The 23,452-nt window shown below is 37.6% G+C and overlaps 1 protein-coding gene across 3 annotated transcripts in view; it reads left to right on the forward strand.

The window, feature by feature from the left end:
* The window catches only part of ZDHHC17 (zDHHC palmitoyltransferase 17), a 130,265-nt gene that overhangs the window by 17,846 nt on the left and 88,967 nt on the right, over positions 1-23,452 (forward strand). For all 3 annotated transcript variants that reach the window (XM_081483921.1, XM_081483920.1, XM_081483919.1), the window contains exons 2-3: positions 9,550-9,653; positions 12,524-12,646. In XM_081483921.1, coding sequence (XP_081340047.1) covers positions 9,550-9,653; positions 12,524-12,646 — 227 coding nt within the window. The remainder of the gene's footprint in view (positions 1-9,549; positions 9,654-12,523; positions 12,647-23,452) is intronic.

A 23,452-nucleotide genomic window follows, 5' to 3' on the forward strand; every position in this document is an offset into this window, starting at 1 on the left:
TGCTTCTTCTTGTCAGTAACCCTTTGTATTGTTCTATACATTTTATAGAATTAAATTGGAGCAACTCAAAATTATATAATTAAATACAATTAGCTTCTTGATTCAGAGTTCAACCTGTTAACAGTGATAGCTGACAGCTGACAGCAGACATTTGCACAGTGCAACTCATCAGCATGCAAGCCCTGACATAAGCATACGGTTAAGCCCTGCTGGTTTTCTGATGCACCCATGTGTATGAGTTAATGCACCAAAAGCAGACAGGTAACACGTGTCTTGTAGGTAACATGTATGTGCCCTAGGATTTCATTGAATCGATTTTGTGCTCCAGTTCTCACTCTCTCTTTCTCCCTCTTAGTTTGGAAATACATTTATATTTATTGAGAATTATGGTGTCTTTTCATAGCTATATTTGCCATTGTGTTTTGCCCTCTTTGAATTATCTTCATAGTCTTTGCCCATTTTTCAAATGTGTTGTTACTCATGCTTTTCTCAGAGCTTTTTTTTTTTAAACATTATAACTTTTATTGCTGATATTCTTAGATTTAAATCTTTAATCTGATTGGAAGTTATCTAATGTAAGGAATGAGATGGGGATCTTATAGGAAGAGTCCTTAGGCAGACTGAGGCCTGGTCCTGAGACCTGATAGTCACTTATCTAGGAAGCCTGGGAAATTGATCTGCAGCTTACCTGGTGTTGCATTAATCATTCAGGAAAGTCCTAGAGCTCTTTTGAGCAAGTTATTGCTTAGACCTGGTAAGCAGCAAACATATGGTCGTGTCTCCAGAATAGGAGAGTCCAGAATGGCACAGAGATGCCCTGAGAACAGGAGGGTACATGCTTCCCTCACTAGGAGAGTGGTATAGCCATCTCCCTGCATGTTCTCATGGAATATGTTGCTGACCTGGGAAGCTTCCACTGGGAGCGTGCTGCTCTGAGTTCCGCTGTGTGTGGCAAGGCCTTGTCAGACAAGTTTTAGCATCATCTGCCATTAAAGAAACTATATCCTTGGTTGTGTTTGTTGGCGTTTTTCTGTGACACACATCACCCTTCTGTGTTGGAGCTTGTTGAATTTGTTTTTAAAAAATCCTAAATGGCTGGTTGTCCGCTTATACCATTTACTCAGGTATTCTAGGGGATCCCAGGTGGTGCAGTAGTAAAGAATCTGCCTGCTGTTGCAGGAGATGCAAAAGACATGGATTCGGTCCTTGGGTTGGGAAGATCCCCTCAAGAAGAAAATAGCAACCCATTCCAGTATTCTTGCCCAGCAAATTCCATGGACAGAGGAGCCTAATGGGCTGCAATCCATGGGATCGCAAAGAGTTGGACATGACTGAGCATGCATGCACAGTCATTTACTGAATAACATGCCTTTCCCTCTTGATCCCAATTCTCATTCTTCAAGCTTTATTCCACTTCTCTATTACTGAAGCACTCCTATTTTTTCATTAGCTTTCTTTCTAATACATTGTAATTAATGATAGGACAAGTCCCTGCCCTTACTGTTCTTTCTGAGCATTCCTGAACTTACTCTTTGCATGTCTGTTCTTTCAGATATACTCTACCATAGAACCAGTTCTTGGAGCACCTTTTCTTATAGAGCATTTATAAAAACATTTGTATTTGGTGGGTGGTAAAGTACTGTGTGGAGAAGGCACTGGCACCCCACTCCAGTACTCTTGCCTGGAAAATCCCAGGGATGGGGGAGCCTGGTGGGCTACCGTCTATGGGGTCGCACAGAGTCCGACACAACTGAAGCGACTTAGCAGCAGCAGCAGCAGCAAAGTACTGTGCCACAGAGGATTCTTTGGTCACTGCTGCCTCCCTCTTTGTTTTAAATGAGTTTAATAGCTCTAGTATTTTTTAAAAGTTAACTAGATTGCACACAGACACTTGGTAACTAGTTTGTTAGCTATCCATCCAGGCATGTGAATAAATGAAACATATTATGGAGTCTGTTGTACAATGTCACGAACCTCCATCCATAGTTCTTCAGGCACTCTATCAGATCTAATCCCTTGAATCTATTTGTCATTTCCATTGTATAATTGTAAGGGTTTTGATTTAGGTCGTACCTGAATGGTCTGGTGGTTTTCCCTACTTTCTTCAATTTAAGTCTGAATTTGGCAATAAGGAGTTCAGGATCTGAGCCATAGTCAGCTCCCAGTCTTGTTTTTGGTGACTGTATAGAGCTTCTCCATCTTTGGCTGCAAAGAATATAATCAATCTGATTTCGGTATTGATCATCTGATGATGTCCATGATAGTCTTTTCTTGTGTTGTTGAAAGAGGGTGTTTGCTATGACCAGAACGTTCTCTTGGCAAAACTCTGTTAGCTTTTGACCTGCTTCGTTTTGTACTCCAAGGCCAAATTTGCCTGTTACTCCAGGTGTCTCTTGACTTCCTACTTTTTCATTCCAGTCCCCTATAATGAAAAGGACATTTTTTGGGGGTGTTACTTCTAGAAGATCTTGTAGGACTTCATAGAACCATTCAGCTTCAGCTTCTTCAGCATTACTGGTACGGGAATAGACTTGGATTGCTGTGATATCGAATGGTTTGCGTTGGAAACGAATGGAGATCATTCTGTTGTTTTTGAGAATGCATCCAAGTTCTGCATTTTGGGCTCTTTTGTTGACCGTAAAAAACTGAACATGGAACAACAGACTGGTTCCAGATTGGGGAAGGAGTACGTCAAGGCTGTATATTGTCACTGTGCTTATTTAACTTATATGCAGAGTTCAGTTCAGTCGCTCAGTCGTGTCCGACTCTTTGCGACCCCATGAATTGCAGCACACCAGGCCTCTCTGTCCATCACCAACTCCCGGAGTCTACCCAAACCCATGTCCATCGAGTCAGTGATGCCATCCAACCATCTCATCCTCTGCCGTCCCCTTCTCCTCCTGCCCCCAATCCTACCCAGCATTAGGGTCTTTTCCAGTGAGTCAACTCTTGGCATGAGGTGGCCAAAGTATTGGAGTTTCAGCTTCAACATCAGTCCTTCCAATGAACACCCAGGATTGATCTCCTTTAGGATGGATTGATTGGATCTCCTTGCAGTCCAAGGGACTCTCAAGAGTCTTCTCCAACACCACATTTCAAAAGCATCAATTCTTCTGTGCTCAGCTTTCTTCACCGTCCAACTCTCACATCCATACATGACCACTGGAAAAACCATAGCCTTGACTAGACGGACTTTTGTTGGCAAAGTAATGTCTCTGCTTTTAAATATGCTGTCTAGGTTGGCTATAACCTTCCTTCCAAGGAGTAAGTGTCTTTTAATTTCATGGCTGCAATCACCATCAGCAGTGATTTTGGAGCCCAAAAAAATAAAGTCTGCCACTGTTTCCACTGTTTCCCCATCTATTTCCCATGAAGTGATGGGAACAGATGCCATGATCTTAGTTTTCTGAACGTTGAGCTTTAAGCCAACTTTTTCACTCTCCTCTTTCACGTTCATCCTGCCAAATGCCAGGCTGGATGAAGCACAAGCTGGAATCAAGATTGCCAGGAGAAATATCAATAACCTCAGATATGCAGATGATACCAGCCTTATGGCAGAAAGCAAAGAAGAACTAAAGAGCCTCTTGATGAAGGTAAAGAGGAGAGTGAAAAAGTTGGCTTAAAACTCAGCATTCAGAAAACTAAGATCATGGCATCTGGTCCCATCACTTCATGGCAAATAGATGGAGAAACAGTGACAGACTTTATTCTTTTGGGCTCCAAAATCACTGCAGATGGTGACTGCAGCCATGAAATTAAAAGACGCTTGCTCCTTGGAAGAAAAGCTATGACCAACCTAGTCAGCATATTAAAAAACAGAGACATCACTTTGCCAACAAAGGTCCATCTAGTCAAAGCTATGGTTTTTCAAGTAGTCATGTATGGATATGAGAGTTGGACTATAAAGAAAATTGAGTGCTGAAGAATTGATGCTTTTGAACTGTGGTGTTGGAGAAGACTCTTGAGAGTCCCTTGGACTGCAAGGAGATCCAACCATTCCATCCTAAAGGAAATCAGTCCTGAATGTTCATTGGAAGAACTGATGTTGAAGCTGAAACTCCAATACTTTGGCCACCTGATGCAAAGAACTGACTCCTTGGAAAAGACTCTGATATTGGGAAAGATAGAAGGCAGGAGGAGAAGGGGACGACAGGGGATCAGACGGTTGGATGGCATCTCCGACTCGATGGGCATGGGTTTGGGTGGACTCTGGGAGTTGATGATGGACAGGGAGGCGTGGCGTGCTGCGGTTCATGGCGTTGCACAGAGTTGGACACGACTCAGTGACTGAACTGAACTGATGGAACCTATTGGGGCTTCCCAAGTGACTCAGTGGTAAAGAATTCACCTGCCACTGCAGGAGACTCTGGTTTGATCCCTGGGTCGGGAAGATCCCCTGGAGGAGGAAATGGCAACCCATTCCTGTATTCTTGCCTGGATAATCCCATGGGCAGAGGAGCCTGGTGGGTTATAATCCATGGGGTTGCAGAGTTAGACAGAACTGAGCATGCTCACATGGAGTCTTATCATCTTGATGTGCAAGCCAGCATTTGCCTGTACCTGCGTATAAGTTTGTGTTTTATCTTACTGATTTCTCTTAGCAGCAGTGTATGGCAGCTGAGCTTGTCACAGTTCTCATCCCTGTCAGCTATTTCAGCAGCAAGTTTTGGAGATGCTCTCTTGCAGTTCTGTTCAGCAATCCTAGGAGTATAAAAACCTTTTCTGTCAATTTAGGTACCTTTAAGACTCTTTTTAGTGTCTGTAATTGCCTTATTCCAATATATAAAATAATTTCATTGTGTGTTAGCCTTAGAAGGGATCTTGGAGGATTTCTGATCTAGTAGTTTTTCAAGTTTTTTTAAAAGCAGCTGAATCTTTTTTTTTTTTTTAATTAAAGACATACTATGTAAGTTCCCATGTATCTAAAAAGAGACTAAGTAATAAAGTGCTTTGTTTAGGAAGAGAGTGAGCTGAGTGGAGCTGAAACCATCATGCTCTTTGGTGCCCTGGTGTGGTCCTTGAGGCAGCTCATCTTATTCATCTTCCTCTTTCTGCAAATAAGGGACCCGAATCCTGCCATAGTTAATTGCCTTGCTGGGTTGTAGCCTAGATAAGAGAGTGGAAGACTTTCAATTCAGTAGTCTCCTAGTGAAGGACTTTTTCTGTTATACTGTGCTGCTTCTAACAGAATAACTGTATTCTTAAAAGTTGCGATGACCTACATATTTTGAAATTAGTATTACTTTCCTTGGCAGAGAAACCAATTAAATTGCTTCTTGATTTTCATTCAGATCAAGGAAAAATTATAAGATTTTAAAATGTCATTAAATATTTGTATGTTGAAAATTTATCTGATATATAATAGCAAATTTATAATTAAACACTAACATTATCTATACATTTATAAGTGATATTTATTTACATTAACACATCATTTTTTATTTTATATTTTTAAAGTTTAAAAATCACAGCTATTGCTCCTAGACCTAATGACAGTGGTGTTTATCTTGATAGAGAATGTTGTTATGTCAGATTGGCAAGGTACTAGTTCCAGAAATGAATCAGTTTCCAATGTGATTTAAAATGAGAAAAATAATTTAAATTCTATATTATTATTATTTTTTTAAGTAAAACAGGTTGGAGAGTTGCTTAAACACCATTTCTTCTACCTTTTTAGGGGGAATAACTCGACCTCTTAAGAATTACTCTAGGGATATATGTAAAACCATCTTTCAAAAAATCTTATTTCTTCTACTAAAAAGTAGGAAATTAAATAAAAATCATAATTATGATAAAACAAATACTGGTTATAGGTTGAACTTTTAAATGTTACTGGAAAAAAGTGATTTCTAGTATATTGGGATATCACATTTGTCTCTGGCAGTGGGATAAAATGGATAGAAGATAAACTGAGAATACAGTTTAATCATATATAACACGTCTCTGGGGTTTTTATAAAAATGAAATTAAAATCACATGAAAGTATTATAGTAGTAAGCCTTAAGAAGATATTTATTTTATTTAATGAATATTTGTTATTTGCCTGTAAAAGAACATGTTTGTCCTTAGTAAGAAAAAGAACAGCAGTTTGCCCTAGCAGATTTTCATGTTGGCATAGGTTTTAAAGTTATATATTACTTTTTGGTCCTTATGCTGTCTTTATTTAGGTTTTAACTTAGCTTTTGCTTCTAATCTTTGCCTTTGCTTCTTACCTACTTTGTCCTTCCACTTTGCTTTGTAAAGGCCTAGAGAGCGTGGGTATTTGCATCTTGGTTTGCAATACTGGTCCAAGCCACAGTGGTTTGTTGTTGCTCAGTCGCTGAGTTGTGTCCCACTCTTTGTGACCTTAAGCGACCGTAAGCGATACAACTTAGTGACTAAACAATGAACTGTACAGCATGCCAGGCTCTTCTGTCCTCCACTATCTCCTGGAGTTTGCTCAAACTCATGTCCATTCAGTTGGTGATGCTATCTAACCCATCTTATCCACTGCCACCCCCTTTTCCTTTTGCCTTCAATCTTTCCCAGCTTCAGGGGCTTTTCCAGTGAGTTGGCTCTTCATATCAAGTGGCCAAAGTATTGGAGCTTCAGCTTCAGCATCAGTCCTTCCAATGAATATTCAGGGTTGATTTCCTTTAGGATTGACTGGTTCTATCTCCTTGCAGTTCAAGTGACTCTCAAGAGTCTTTTCCAGCACCACAGTTTGAAAGCATCAGTTCAGCACTCAGCCTTCTTAATGGTCCAAGTCTCATATCCCTATGTGACTACTGGAAAAACCATAGCTTTGACTATACCAATCTCTGTTGGCAAAGTGATGTCTTTGCTTTTTAATATGCTCTCTAGGTTTATCAGAGCTTTTCTTCCAAGGAGCAAGCGTCTGTTAATTTCATGGCTGCAGTCACCGTGTGCAGTGATTTTGGAGCCCAAGAAAATAAAATGCTACCACTTTTCCCCCATCTATTTGCCATGAAATGATGGGACTAGATGGCTTGATCTTAGATTTTTGCATGTTGAGTTTCAAGCCAGCTTTTTCACACTCTTCTTTCACCGTCATCAAGGGCTCTTTAGTTCCTCTTTGCTTTCTGACATTAGAGTGGTATCATCTGCATATTTGAGATTGTTGATATTTCTCCTGGCAAGTCTTGATTCCAGCTTGTGATTCATCTAGCTTGTGATACATCTTAATGCTCTTGGCTCACATACTGCTGAAGCTTACTTAGCTTGAAGGATTTTGAGCATAACCTTGCTAGCTTGTGCACTGAGTGCAATTGTATGGCAGTGTGAAAGTTCTTTGGCATTGCCTTCCTTGGGATTGGAATGAAAACTGATCTTTTCCAGGCCTGTGGCCACAGCTGATTTTTCCAAATTTGGTGGCCAGTTTGAACACAGCACTTTAACAGCAGAACCCCGTGGACAGCATGAAAAAGCCACAGTGGAGCCTGGTACAAAGGAACAGCAGTGAGCAACACTACTGGAGACATCTGTATTTAAAATTTCGATGTTTGCGTAGTCTTTTTCTGGGAGGGGTTTGATTTTTAAAAGATAGTTCATTTTGATTTTTAAGATTTTGATTATGGAGTTTTTTGACACCCTCTTAAACTTTGCACTGGCCTTACCCTGTCCTGTGTTGTGGGTCCCAGTACATTGTAGAGGGTTTTGCTTATTGCAGGCTTTCAATACATGTTTTGTTGAATATATTGCCCCTTCTGTTTGTAAACTATAGCCAGGTTTTATTTTTCTTCAGATGTCTTATAGTCCTATAGAAAAGTCAGATTCAAAAGTTTAAAAAGTTATTTTCCCTATGGTAGGGGAGAAGAATATAAAAATATTTAGAAAAAAGGAAGATCAGTGTTAACTGATCTGAGAAACGTCTTCTCTTATCTTGTGCCACTGAATATAGAGCATTGAGAAGTTGAGAACTGGAATTCAGTGGAGAAATTGAATAGAAAAGTTAAAAAAAAATTAAATTGGGTAAGTCATGTATTGGTTAGCTCCATCAATTATTCAGAGTGTTGCATACACCCAGCATAGTGTACCTGCTTGTGTTCACATTTAACCAATTGTACTTTAATGGAGTCCAAGAACAATCTCTCAAAAAAACAAATCACTTAATAAACTGTATGCAGTATGTATGTTGTGAATCTTGGCTTAAGACTGATGTCTGTCTTCTTTCTTCTGCAAATGTATATTTGTGATTGTTACGGTGATATTTTAATATTGGCAGTAGCATTTTCTTAAGGAACTAAGCTTTCTTTGTTGAAAGGTTATATTAAGCAGAATTTATTTTTGTGAAACGTTTAAATTTTTTGTTGTTGAAAATATTCAGCAATATTGTTGATAGTCTTCTAAATGTATGGCCCAGACAGATCAGTTTTGGAATTTTTCACAAGTTGAATGGCTAGAGTGAGCTGAAGATAATAGCCTTTTTTCCTCCAGTGAAATACCGTTAAATTTGTATTACTAAATTTCAGTGGCCAAGAAAAAATGAATTATTCTAAGGATTTAATTCTTTCTAAATTTCTTGTTATACCTCATCTTTTCATTTGCATGTGTGTGCACCTATAAGAGAAAAATATCAGAATCATAGAGATTTGAATGGATGATAGTAGAGCCAAACATGCTCAATTTTTCTGTTTTCATATAGAAGTAGTAATTGGATCTTAGTGCTATATACTGAAGAAATTGACTATGCAAAGCAAATTTTGTATTTTAAATAGAAAGTGCACATAGTATATAAGCTTTAAATGGATATATTGATAATATTCTGTAAAGCTGTTTAAATTTTTATTTAAAAATTAGTTTCTTTAAGGATGTTGACATTTTTAGGATTACTTAAGCAAATTTATAGGTGGTGCAGTGGTAAAGAATCTGCCTGCCAAAACAGGAGGTGCAGGAGACAAGGGTTCAATCCCTGGAACAGAAGGATCCCCTGGAGTTGGAAATGGCAACCCGCTCCAGTATTCTTGCCGGGAAAAATCCCATGGAAAGAGGAGCCTAGTGGGCTACAGTCTTATGGGGTCACCAAGAGTCAGACACGACTGAGGGAGTGAGCACACACAGAGGGCCCCCATTTTTCTTTATTCACCTAATAGATGCTTAACAAGCTCTCGGCATGGAGGAGTATAAGAAAAGGTGATATCTGAGACTAATAAAATAATATCCTGGGTTCCTTTTTAGGACCTTAGTTTTTATTTGGCAGGTGTTGAAAGTTTTGATGTAGAACTAGAGGTTATGCTGGAATAATAGAAAAATTGGTCAGAGAGAATGAGTTGATTTGATGAAGAAGAGTTCTATGGAGCTGAAGATAAATTTCAGTGACTAATTTGTCACTAATTTAAAGTCTTACAGCTGTTTATTTTGAGAGTTTGTATAAGAGGTATATCTGTTTGAATATGCTTTTTCTCCAAAGAGTACGGACTTCAGCCTAAGGTTAAAGTTACGATTTTAAATAACGAACATTCTTCAAACAGCACAGAAGCGATAGTAAAATACTGAAATATTTTCTGTACTTTTCTCATTTCTTCTGTATAACTTTTTTTTCTTTAACAGGAAATCAAACCTCAGAGCCATTATAACCATGGATATGGTGAACCCCTGGGACGGAAAACTCATATTGATGATTATAGCACATGGGACATAGTTAAGGCTACACAGTAAGTTTTTTGTTGGAGTTGTCTTCTTCTTTGACGTCTGTTTTTAAGTCATAAACTGGGTGAGGTCCAGTTGATAAGCCTTTCAATTAGACTCTTCCAGGGAACTGCCATGTAGGTGAAATAATGTCTCCTCATTGGGAATGAGGCTTTGAAAGAACTCCTTTCCTGTTCTGCTCACTCTGATACCAGTACCAGGAATATAACATATTTTTCAAGGCTGCTGGGGAGCAGAGGATGGGACTATGGTATTTTTTAAAGATTTTTGTTTATTTATTATTTCTAACCTTGCCGGATCTTTGTTGCTAGGTGAGGGCTTTATCTAGGTGTGACTGTGGGGGGGTCCTCTCTAGCTGTGGCAGTGGGATGTCCTCTCTAGCTGTGGCAGGGGGGTCCTCTCGAGGTGTGACCATGGGGGGTCCTCTCTAGGTGTGACCGTAAGGGTCCTCTCTAGGTGTGACTGTGGGGGGTCCTCTCTAGGTGTGACCGTAAGGGTCCTCTCTAGGTGTGACTGTGGGGGGGTCCTCTACAGCTGTGGCGCTCCGGCTTCTCCTCACAGTGGCTCCTCTTGCTGTGGAGCGTGGGCACTAGATCCTGTAGGCTTCAGAAGTTGTGGACCATGGGCGTCGTTGCCCTGCAGCATGTGGAATCTTCCCAGACCAGGGATTGAACCCATGCCCCCTGCATTGGCAGGCCGTTTCTTACCATTGGACCACCAGGGAAGTCTGGGAGTGTGGTATTTTAAAATACCACGAAGTCCTCTGTTCTTCCTGGAAGTCTTCCTGTTTTTCTTGACCAAAGAGACCTTCGTAGCTGAAAGTCTTTTTAACTTTTTTTTTTTCCCCTAGATTCTGAAAAATCTGATGTTGTTTAGTTGCTGAGTCATTTCCGACTCTTTTGTGACCCCATAGCCTGTAGCCCACCAGGCTCCTCTGTCCACAGGATTTCTCAGGCAAAAGTACTGAAGTGGGTTGTTAGCTCCTTCACCAGGGAATCTTCCCGACGCAGGGATTAAACCTGCATCCCCTGCATTGCAGGTGGATTCTTTACCAGTGAGAAGAACTTTTTGGAAAATCCCGAAAACGTTGATACTCCCAGTTTCTTCATTACTTTTGTGGAGAAGCAAACTTTCTGAAGCTCTTAGTCCAGTGTCACCCTGCTTTACACTATGTACACATAGTCAGAAATCAAAGCACACCCTGCCAGCTCTATTTACCAAGCAAATTATACTGCTCTACAGTAATTTTTCCTTTTCAAACCTTGCTTCTATTAATACTTTCTTTCTCTTCTTTGTCATTAATCTCACACTCTAATGCATGATTTCCATCAGCAAATATACTCCAGCATCTTTCATCTTAAGAGAAAAAACCACCTTTTTTTATTCCTCAGATACCCTCTAACTATGTGTGTGGTCTATGGTTTCTACCTTTTAAAACATTTATTTAAATTTTGAAATGTTTCAATCCTCCAGATAAATATAGAGAAGAATATAACTGTCAGATTAAGCAGATGCTAACATTTTGCTGCAATTGCTGCAGGTTGCTCAGCATCCTTTTTTCCTTATCTATCCAAGGAAACTTCTCTTGAAATTACTATGAATCATTCTCATGAACATTCCTCTGTGTGTGTGTGTGTGTGTTCAGTTGCTCAGTCATAGTTCACTTAACTGGGCACGTGTAAACAGTTTTCTGAAAAAGAACAGAGAACTGAAGATGCTACTGTCATCTCTTGTGAATTGTGGAACTCCTGCTCTTTGCTTAGGTTGATTGACCTTGTGCACGAGTGTGTGTGTGTACATACGCAGTACAGAGCCAGTGTAGTGTGTATGTGTACATACGCAGTACAGAGCCAGTGTAGGTGAGCATTAAAGCAATGAAGACTGTTAAAAGTGAAGATTAATTTCTTTCTCTATTAACTATGATATGAATGTAGTTTTAATATTTGCTGCAAATCTTCCATTATTATGTCACCTTTCCCCCAGCCTCACCCTGTGGTATATCTTCCCCATTTTGGAGACCATTCTGATTAATATGGTCAAAGCTCATTTAAATTTGTTTTTGTGTCTCATGTTTCCAAGGATCCAGTATTTTGTTTTGGGTAAAGTTGGTGGTTTTTGAGACTCCATGACGGATTCTTGGTGATTTGTTGTATTATTCTTTGCACTTTTGCTTAATGCATAAAAATTTCCATGTTATAGCATTTTGAGAAATACATATGCAGCCACACAATGACCGAAACTGAAAGGGAGGAAAAGGTTAAGCTCTGTGCATGCATCTTTCTTCTTTATTAAATTAACTTCTTTTCTTGAGCTCTTCCAGTAAACTTTCTCTTATGTCTCATTGACTTAAACTCATAAGACCCTTCCCCATCCACCCTACTTCCCACTTCCACACTTTCTTTTTTATTTGCCTTTAGGAATACCAAAGCCAAATTTCTAAATAAAGCATCTTAAAGTTGTTAGACATCCTTTTTTTGATGTTGTTCTAAATCAATGATAAACTCTTTGTTATTGCTTCTTTATGACAATATTTTAACATAGTTGTATGTATTTGTAATAAGCTGCCTTCAGTTTTTGTGGAATAAGTGGTGATATTAATAAAAACAAACAACTGATAGATATTTTTATTTATAGTATCCTGTTCTGTTCTACTTTATGAGATACTGCATTCTTAGAGAAGAGAAATTTAAAATTATAAAATGGGTTAGTGAAAGGTGTTGGAATATTGATATTTCTAAAGTAACACTTTATATTGAGAAAGCCTTTTTAGTTTCCAGGTATCAAAATGGAGCATCAGTTTCTTCTAGAAATGTGATTTTCAGCTTTAAATTTCTTGTCAAATAGTGGTAACAGTCACGTTTTCCTTCTTTTTAAGATATGGAATATATGAACGCTGCCGAGAGTTGGTGGAAGCAGGTTATGATGTAAGGCAACCAGACAAAGAAAATGTTACACTCCTTCATTGGGCTGCCATCAATAACAGAATAGATTTAGTCAAGTAAGTATTTCTTTATTTTTAAGTAATTAGTTGTTACTACAAAATTATTGAGAATAATTATAAAATACATAATTTCTAAAATTCATAGCTTTAAAATGTAGTTTCTATGTACTTTTTTTCTGAGAAAAAAACTGGTTTTGATGTATATTGAATGTTTATTATGTGATGGATACTTTGCTGAGTGCTTTTCCATGTATATTTCCTTAGATCTTAATTCTTAAAATAACCTATGTGAAAAATAACAAGTTTTTGCTACTGTCCTAATGATTTGGAAACTGATGCATAAAGAGGTTAAATATACTTTGGCCACCTCATGCGAAGAGTTGACTCATTGGAAAAGACCCTGATGCTGGGAAGGATTGGGGGCAGGAGGAGAAGGGGACAACAGAGGATGAGATGGCTGGATGGCATCACCGACTCGATGGACATGGGTTTGGGCGGACTCTGGGAGTTGGTGATGGACAGGGAGGCCTGGCGTGCTGCGATTCATGGGGTCGCAAAGAGTCAGACGCGACTGAACTGACTGATACTACCAGTGACATATGGCTATTAAAGGTTGGCATCTGGACTTTTAACTCAGGCAGTCTAACCTGTAGCTCACATTCTAAATATGAATTCTATGGAGAAAAGGAAAGAGGAATGACAAAGATAGTATGTAATAACCTAACTTCATATCAGTATAAATGAAGAATACCTTATATACTCAGTATGAATTATTTTTATTACTTATTTTTCTGCTTATTCAGTAATAGTAAGTTAGATAGGCAAGTTAGTAGCAGCTTAGCAGCAGATAGGCAAGAGTCAGAATGATAACGAAGTCTTAGTAAATCTGGCTTAATAGTCTCTGGCAGTTTGGGCCTAAGATCTTTAGATAGAGACATGAATCTGAAATGAACTACTTGCAGATGTGCCTTTGAAGTACAACATGCAGAGTCTAGAGATAAATAGGATGTTAATATCAAGTAAAAGAATTTGCCCTCCAAGGAGAGAGGGGTCTGGAATTCTGAAGGAGGAAGAAAGGACAAGCTTTTTCTTTTCTCTCTACATTCCTTAGGATTATATAACAATAATGTATCCCACCTGAGGACAATCTCTGGATTAAACTTTCTGGCTAATTCTGTTATCTTAAAATGTAAATTATGGGAGTAGATCTGTCTTTACAAGAATTATAACAATAATGTATCCTGCCTGAAGGACAGTCTCTGGATTAAACCTTCTGGCTAATCCTGTTATCTTAGAGTATGTAACTCCACTGCTAACATTAGCAAGGGGGTACTCTTTCTGCCCCCTTCTGATGCCTATGTCAGAAGCTTTCTCTGTCTCCTTTATACTTTAATAAAACTATTACACACACACACACACACACACACAGAATTTGCCCTTAGAGTACTAAAAAAAAGATTAAGCAAGTAAAAATTAAAGCGTTGAACTCCGTGAATCACTTTCTTCTGGAGAGCATGTTTCCATCTTATTTGCTCTTTTCCCTCTTCTTACAGCTCTAACTTTTCCTCTGCCTGCATAGAGTCTCTTGATGTCTAAATTCTGTTATTGTTTGTCAGAAAATGTTTTTATTTCTTCTTCATTTGTGAAGGATATTTTCAGATGGCATAGAAATTTAGGTTGGCCATTTTTGTTGTTTACTCATTGAGAGTATCATTCCATTGTTTTCTGGCTTCTGTTACTACTGATAAGTCAGTCTAAGTTTTACACTTTTAAAGGCTTTGCTTTTTTTTTCCTTTCTTTTTTCCTGACTGCTTTTAAGTTTTTTTTCTTTCTGGTTTGCTGCAATTTCATGATGACATTTCTAAGTGTCATTTTCTTTTATTTACGCTGAGATTGCAAGAAATTCTTGATTCTGTGGATTGAGGTTTTCATCAGTTCTGCAAAATCTCAGCCATTCTTCAAATAGGGCTTCCCAGGTGGCACTAGTGGTGAAGAACCCACTTGCAAGTACAAGAGACACAAAAGACATGGGTTTGATCCCTGGGTCGGGAAGATCCCCTGGAGGAGGAAATGGCAACCCACTCCAGTATTCTTGCCTGGAAAATTCCATGGACAGAGGAGCCTGGTGGGCTACAGTCCATAGGGTCGCAAGGAGTTGGACATGACTAATGTGACTTAGCACACATGCATTTCTTCATATATTGCTTCTGCCCCGTTCTCTTTTTGTCTCTTCCTGGAACACCAATGAAATGTATGTTTGACCTTTTCATTGTATACCCTGTGTCTTAACCTCTCTTCTATGTGCACCATCCTTTTTTTCTCTGCTTCATTCTGGAAACTTCTTCTGACTTACCTTCCAGTTCTTCTGTGCTCTATGTGTTGTCTGCTATTAAATCTACTCAGTGAATTCCTAATTTTGTTTTTTAGTTCTAGAATTTTAATTTTCTTTTAACTTGTATTATTTGATTCTTTTGTTGCTGAAATTTTCCATCTTGTCTTACATACTAAAATATATAGTTATTATATAATCTGTCCGAGAAGACAGCATTGGGAGCCTATGTGGGTCTGTGTCTGTTGTATTATTCTTTTGTGTGCCTGTTTTATCTTTGAATGTATACTAGATATTATGTTTGAAAACTTAGTTGTTGAATAATTTGAGGCCTAAGGTGAGAAGATATCATTTGTTTTTATTAAGCCCAACTTTAAGGCTTTAGATTTTCTGGATCACTCAGGTGGCTGCAGACTATGCTAGAGCAAGGTTTAATTCTGGTTCTTAATTACTGCTACAGTTAAGCTTTTGGGGTCTCAGCCCTTCTTTTGCTTTGTCTGCTTAGGTGGCCTCTGGGCCAGCTCTTCTGCATCAGCAAATTGTCTCTGGGCATATAGTGCCCAAACAGTTTTCTGACTTTTCCCAGTTTTAACCTTCTCCTGAATCTTAACCTCCTGATTAAGGTGAATGCTCTTAATCTTAGGTTTTATTTTTAGGAAATATTTCTTATATTTTGTTGAACTTTTTTAAGTTTTCTTTAATTGAGTTGGTTCAAATTATCTAGCCTTCTGTAGGCTCTATATTTTTTTTAATTACTGTTATTTTAATCACAATAGTACATAAGCAGTTAAAAAAGTTAAATAGTACTTAAAGTCTTACAGTGAAAACAGCAGCCCCTCCCTACCCTTTGGGTTCTATACCCCAGAGGTAACTATTTTCAATACTTCAGATGTTTCTTTCATTATTGTATTTTATATTTTTATGTTGTTACTTTTATGTAGAAAATTATCTTCTTTACAGAAATGATAGCAAATGCTTTTTGGCTTTTTTCATTTAATTTTTGTTTCTTGAAGATTTTTCATATCAGTACAACTAGAGCTACATCATTCTTTTTAAAAAGGTGCATAATGTTCAATTGTATGGACTTTATTTAATGGTCTACCTATTGGTGAACATTTAGAGTGATTTTAGTGTTTTTACTATTTCATACAGTGTTGTAATTAATACCTTCTTCACATGGCATTTTGCTTATGTTCATATACATCTGTAGAAATCTTATGAGGAGGAAACTTAGGAGGATGAATTTTAGTAAATATTGCCAACTTTTGTGCTGTTTCTTGGCTTATCAGTTATTTTATTTTGACTTTAAGTTTGAGGTTAGCCAGATGTCCTGGAACACCTCACTGCTAATACTTCTTCCTCTATCTGCTGTTACAGTTTTACTTAAATTATTGTGTAAAGTTTAAACTGTTGTGCATATGTAAATTCTCACTGATAAGCCCAGAAGTGTTCAGTGATCCATTTTTTTTCTTGTAGAGTTTTTATTTTTGTCTGAAGTAATAGTTGCTTTTTCCCCTCATTTGTTTAACTTTCTGTATATCATAACTGATTGTTCCCATATTCTTAAATAGAACTGTAAAAACCATCTGTGTGTACAAATAGTATCAGATAATTTACTGGTTCCTTTTTCGGTGGAGTGGGGAGGATGAAATCATTTCTGAATTTCTCCGTCTTTCAGTTCTAGCAAAGACTTGTTTTCTCTTGAGAGCTGCATACAACCGTCGTCTTGAGACATAACATTTGCATGCATTCTGCGAAATCCCTTTGCTCCATTGTTGGTCTCAGTTTCCTGCATCTCAGATGCTTCTATCTGTTGGTTTACTCTCTGGTCTTAGTAGGTAACTAAACTTTCTGATAACTTTCTGAGAGAAAGAGAGTGCTTGGGAGGAAGATGTTTTGAAGTTACTATCTCTTATGCCCTTAAATCTTATTGGTTGGTTGGCTGATCATAGACTTCTAGATTAAACTTAGTTTTCTCAGGATTTTAAAGCATTACTTGATTATGTTTTTGTTTCAAGTGTTGCAGTTGAGATATGTTTGATCTCATTCTGTTGATCAAAAAGTCACATTTGTCCTGTGTGAAAATAAATAAATTCTCAAATGAGAATTGCAGATAGAAAATCTTGATGTTGCCTGCTTTATGGATTGTTCGCCATTTAATGGACAAGTGAGGTTACAGAATAAAGTCAGTAATTATAGAGTGGCTTGATAATTATAGTGTGTATATTATATCTTCAGGGGGATAAACTTGATTTCTTACAATACATAGTCTAGCAAGTTACTTTCCTAAAACAAACATAATTGTAAGTAAATACCGTTTTCAATAGCAAGTAGTATTCATAGCCTCAAGATTTTTACTTATGAGTCTGGAATTACACCCTACTTTAAAGCTAAAGCATATTACTGTTTCATGGATGCTAGCAGAAGATACATGATTCTGGTAGAGACAAAGGCCTTTATTATTCATAGTGCAGCAAATAGCATGAGCATCTTATTTACATAGCTTCCTCTTGCTCCCTAGGTTCTATGGGAGCAGCTTGATATGGTCCAGATGGATGTAGCACACACAGTGGATATTCACTGCTTTTTTTTTTTTGTAAAGCAGTATTTAAGATTTATTTTGCTTTATAACAAAAAAGTATATTTATTTTTTCTTTACTCAGAAAATAGAAATATGAAACATTGACTCTAATTCAAAATTGCATCTCTTTCAGATATTCCAGTTTGATCATTGATTGTAAATTGACTTTGTAGATCTTATATAGATGTAATGTTTTCAGTTTGGAAAGTCTAGGCATGACTACAGGGTCTGTAACAAAACAAATGAAATGCAACTAAATATGAAAAAAAAAGACAAACATAAGTCATCTATTAGTTAGAAAGCTTGAGTCAGGATATTAGAAAAATATTGTAATAACTTAATTTTTTTAGATATAAATTGTATTTATTTAAATTTATTTGTTTTTAATTGAAAGATACTTACAATATTGTGTTGGTTTCTGCCATGTATCAACATGAATCAGCCATAGGTATACATATGTCCCCTCCCTCTTGAACCTCCATCCCACCCCTCTGGATTGTCACAGAGCCCTGGGTGAGCTCCCTGAGTTCTACAGCAGATCCCCACTGGCTATCTGTTTGACATATGGTGGTGTACATATTTCCATGCTCCTCTGTTCGTCCACCCTCTTCCTCCCCTCCTCTGTCCACAGGTCTGTTCTCTATGTGTATCCATTGCCACCCTGCAGATAGGTTCATCAGTACAATATTTCTAGATCTGATATATATGCATTAATACATGATATTTGTTTTTCTCTCTCTGACTGACTTCACTATGTATAATAGACTCTCAGTTCATCCACCTCATTAACACTGGCTCAAATGTGTTCCTATTATGGCTGAGTAATATTCCGTTGTGTATATGTACCACAGCTTCTTTATCCATTCATCTGTCAGTGGACGTCTAGGCTGCTTCCATGTCCTGCTGCTGCTAAGTCACTTCAGTCATGTCTGACTCTGTGCGACCCCGTAGATGGCAGCCCGCCAGGCTCCCCTGTCCCTGGGATTCTCCAGGCAGGAACACTGGAGTGGGTTGCCATTTCCTTCTCCAGTGCATGAAAGTGAAAAGTGAAAGTGAAGTCGCTGAGTCGTGTCCGACTCTTAGCGACACACCCTGGACTGCAGCCCACCAGGCCCCTCTGTCCATGGGATTTTCCAGGCAAGAGTACTGGAGTGGGGTGCCATTACCTTCTCCATGTCCTAGTTATTGTAAATAGTGCTGCCATGAACACTGGGGTACATGTGTCTCTTTCAGTTATGGTTTTCTCAGGGTATATGCCCAGTAGTGGGATTGCTGGGTCATGTGGTGGTTTCATTCCTAGTTTTTTTAAAGAAACACCATACTGTCTTCCATAGTGGCTATATCAATGTACATTTTCACCATCAGTGCAAGAGGGTTCCCTTTTCTCCACACTCCCTCCAGCATTTATTGTTTGCAGATTTTTTGATGATGGCCATTCTGACTGATAGGTGATACTTCATTATAGTTTTGGTTTTCATTTCTCTAATAATGACTAGTGTTGTGCATCTTTTCATGTGTTTATTAACCATTTGTATTTCCTCTTTGGAGAAATGTCTGTTTAGGTCTTCTGCCCACTTTTTGATTGGAATATTTGTTTTTCTGGTATTGAGTTGCATGAGCTGCTTGTATATTTTGGAAATGAATCCTTTGTCAGTTTTTTCATTTGCTATTATTTCCTCCCCTTCTGAGGGTTGTTTTTTCACCTTGTTCATACTTTCTTTTGCTATGCAAAAGCTTTTAAGTTTAATTAGATACTTGTTTATTTGTTTTCATTTCCATTACTCTAGGAGGTGGGTCATAGAGGAAGGATCTTGCTGTGATTTATGTCATACAGTGTTCTGCCTATGTTTTCCTCTAAGAGTTTTATAGTCTCTGGTCTTACATTTAGACCTTTAATCCATTTTGAGTTTATCTTTGTGTATGCTGTTAGGAAGTGTTCTGATTTCATTCTTTTACACGTAGCTGTCCAGTTTTCCCATCACCACTCACTGAAGATAGTTTTCTCCATTGTATATTCTTGCATTCTTTGTCAAAGATAAGGTGCCTGTAGTTGCATAGATTATCTCTGGGCTTTCTATTTTGTTCCATTGGTCTGTATTTCTATTTTTGTGCCAGCACCATAGTATTTTGATGACTGTAGCTTTGTAGTGTAGTCTGCAGTCAGAACAGTTGATTCCTCCAGCTCTGTTCTTCTTTTACAAGATTGCTTTGGCTATTTGGGGTCTTTTGTGTTTCCATGCGAACTGTGAAATTTTTTGTCTTAGTTCTATGAAAAATGCCTTTCATAATTTGATAGGGATTTCATTGAATCTGTAGATTGCTTTTGGTATTATAATCATTTTCACAATATTGATTCTTTCAACCCAGGAACATAGAATATCTCTCCATCTGTTCATGTTGTCTTTGATTTCTTTCATCAGGTAGGTTTCTTCTTAGGGTTTTTTGTTGTTGTTGTTGCATTGGTAAATGGGATTGATTCCTTGATTTCTCTTTCTGATTTTTAGTTGTTAATGTTTAGGAATGCTAGTGATTTCTGTGTGTTGATTTTGTATCATGTGACTTTACTAGAGCTGATTAGCTCTATTAGTTTTCTGATAGTATCTTTAGGGTTTTCTGTGTATAGTATCATGTCATCTGCAAACAGTGAGAGTTTTACTTCTTCTTTTCCAATCTGGATTCCTTTTATTTCTTTTCTTTTCTGATGATGGCTAGGACTTCCAAAACTATGTTGAATAATAGTGGTGAGAGTGGGCACCCTTTTTGTTCCTTATCTTAGATGAAATGCTTTCAGTTTTTTACCATTGAAAATGTTTGCTGTGGGTTTATCATTTATGGCCTTAATTATGTTGAGGTAGGTTCCTTCTATGGCCTTTTTTTTTAGAGAAAGTTTTTATCATGAATGGGTGCTGAATTTTGTCAAAAGCTTTTTCTGCATCTATCGAGATTATCATATGGTTTTTGTCTTTCAGTTTATTGATATGGTGTATCACATTGATTGATTTGTGTATATTGAATCCTTGCATCCCTTGGATAAACCCAGCTTGGTCATGGTGTATGATCTTTTTAATGTGTTGATGGATTCTGTTTGTTAGAATTTCACTGAGGATTTTTGCATTTGTGTTCATCAGTGATATTGGCCTGTAATTTTCTTTGTTTGTCATATCTTTATCTGTTTTGGTATCAGGGTGATGGTGGCCTTGTAGAATAAATTTGGAAGTGTTCCTGCCTCTGCAGTTTTTTGGAAGAGCTTGAGAAGCATAGGCATTAGGTCTTCTCTAAATGTTTGATAGAATTTGCCTTTGAAGCCATCCGGCCCTAGGCTTTTTTTTTTTTTTTCTGGAGATTTTTTACCACAGTTTTGATTTTGATTTCCTTGTGATTAGCTTGTTCATAGTTTCAATTTCTTCCTGGTTCAGTCTTGGAAGATTGAACTTTTCTAAGAATCTGTGCATTTCCTCTAGGTTGTCCATTTTATTGGCATATAGTTGCTCTTACGATCTTTTGTATTTCTGCATTGTCTGTTGTAACCTCTCCTTTTTCATTGCTAATTTTGTTGATTTGATTCTTCTCCTTTTTTTTTTATTAATAAATTTATTTATTTTAGTTGGGGGCTAATTACTTTACAATATTGTAGTGGTTTTTGCCATACATTGACATGAATCAGCCATGGGTTTACATGTGTTCCCCATCCTGAACCTGATTCTTCTCCTTTTTTTTTCTTGATGAGTGTGGCTAATGGTTTGTCAATTTTGTTTATCTTCTCAGAGAACCAGCTTTCAGGTTTTTTGGTTTTTACTATTGTTTCCTTCACTTCTTTTTCATTTATTTCTGCTCTGATCTTTGTGATTTCTTTCCTTCTGCTAACTTGAAGGGTTTTTGTTCTTCCTTTTCTAGTAGTTTTAGCTGTAAAGTGAAGTTGTCTATCCGGTATTTTTGTTTCCTGAGGTGGGATTGTATTGCTATAAACTTACCTCTTAGAACTGCTTTTGCTGCATCCCGTAGGTTTTGAGTTGTGTTTTCGTTATTTGTTTCTAGGAATTTTTGGATTTTCTTTTTTATTTCTCAGTAATCTGTTGGTTGTTTAGAAACATTGTTTAACCTCCATGTATTTGTGTTTTTTAAAGTTTTTTTTCTTGTAATTGATATCTAGTCACATAGCGTTGTGATCAGAGAAGATGCTTGGTACAATTTCAGTTGTCTTAAATTTACTTCGGCTTGACTTGTGACCCAAGATGTGGTTTGTCCTAGAGAATGTTCCATGTGTGCTTGAGAAGAAAGTGGTATTCTACATTTGGATGGAATGTCCTGAAGATATCACTAAGGTCTATCTGGTCTAATGTGTCATTTAAGACCCATGTTTCCTTATTAATTTGCTGTTTTGAAGATCTGTCCATTGGTGTAAGTGGGTGTTAAAGTCTCCTACTATTACTGTGTTACTGTCAATTTCCCTTTTTATGTCTGTTAGTGTTTGCCTTACGTATTGAAGTGTTCCTGTGTGGTGTGCATAAATATTTACAGTTGTTATGTCTTCTTGGATTGATCCCTTGATTGTTATGTAGTGTCCTTCATTGTCTCTTGTTATATTCTTTATTTGTCTATTTTGTCAGATATGAGGATTGCTGCTCTGGCTTTCTTTTGATTTCCATTTGCATGGAATATCTTTTTCCCTCCTCTTACTTTCAGCTTGTATGTATCTCTAGGTCTGAACTGGGTCTCTTAAAAGCAGCATATATATGGATCTTGTTTTTGTATCCATTCAGCCAGTCTGTGTCTTTTGGTTGGAACATTTAATCCATTTACATTCAAAGTAATTATTGATACATATGTCCCTTTTGACATTTTCTTGTTTTCGTTTTGTTTTTGTAGGTCTTTTTCTTCTCTTGTGTTTCCTGCCTACAGAAGTTCCTTTAACATTTGCTGTAAAGCTGGTTTGGTGGTGCTAAATCCTCAGCTCTTGCTTTTGTGTAAAGCCTTTGACTTCTCCGTCAGTTTTGAATGAGGTCCTTGCCAGGTAGAGTAATCTTGGTTGTAGATTTTTCCCTTTCAGTACTTGGAATATATCCTGCCATTCCCTTGACCTGCAGGGTTTCTGCTGAAAGATCAGCTGTTAATCATATGAAAGTGAAATCATATTTCCTTTGTGTGTTACTTTTCCCTTGCTGCTTTTAGATTTCTTTCTTTGTGTTTAATCTTTGTTAGATTGATTAGTGTGTGTCTTGGCGTGTTTCTCCTTGGGTTTATCCTGTTTTGGGAGGACTCTGCTTCTTGGATTTGATCGACTGTTTTCTTTTTCATGCTAAGGAAGTTTTTAACTGTAATCTCTTCAGTTTTCTCAGATCCTTTCTTTTTCCCTTCTTCTTCTGGGACCCCTATAATTTGAATGTTGGTGTGTTTAATATTATCACAGAGGTTTCTGAGACTATCCTCAATTATTTTCATTCTTTTTTCTTTATTTTGCTCTTCAGTAGTTATTTCCAATATTCTGCTTTCTGGCTCATTTATCTGTTCTTCTGCCTGTTACTCTGCTATTGATTCCTTTTAGAGTGTTTTTAATTGTGTTGATTGTGGTGTTTCTTTCTGTTTATTCTTTATTTCCTCTAGGTCTTTGTTAAATGTGTTAATTGATTCTTGGATTTTCTCCATTCTATTTTTGAGGTTTTGGACCATCTTGACTATCATTACTCTGAATTCTTTTTCAGGTAGTTTGCCTATTTCCTCTTCGTTTGTTTGGTATTGTAAGTTTTTAACTTGTTGCTTCACTTGTGCAATATTTCTCTGTCTTTTTATTTTTTTTCTAACTTACTGTGTTTGAGGTCTCCTTTTCTCAGGCTTTAGGGTCATATTCCTTCTTTTTGGTTTCTGCCCATGGTGGGTTAGGTTGGTCCAGTTGTTTGTGTAGGCTACGGGTTGGGAGGACTTGTCTCTGAGTTCTGGTCAGAGGAGGTGAGCTTTT

Source organism: Giraffa tippelskirchi, chromosome 4 (assembly GCF_054371585.1).
Source record: "Giraffa tippelskirchi isolate mGirTip1 chromosome 4, T2T-mGirTip1v1.2.pri, whole genome shotgun sequence".
NCBI lineage: Eukaryota > Metazoa > Chordata > Mammalia > Artiodactyla > Giraffidae > Giraffa > Giraffa tippelskirchi.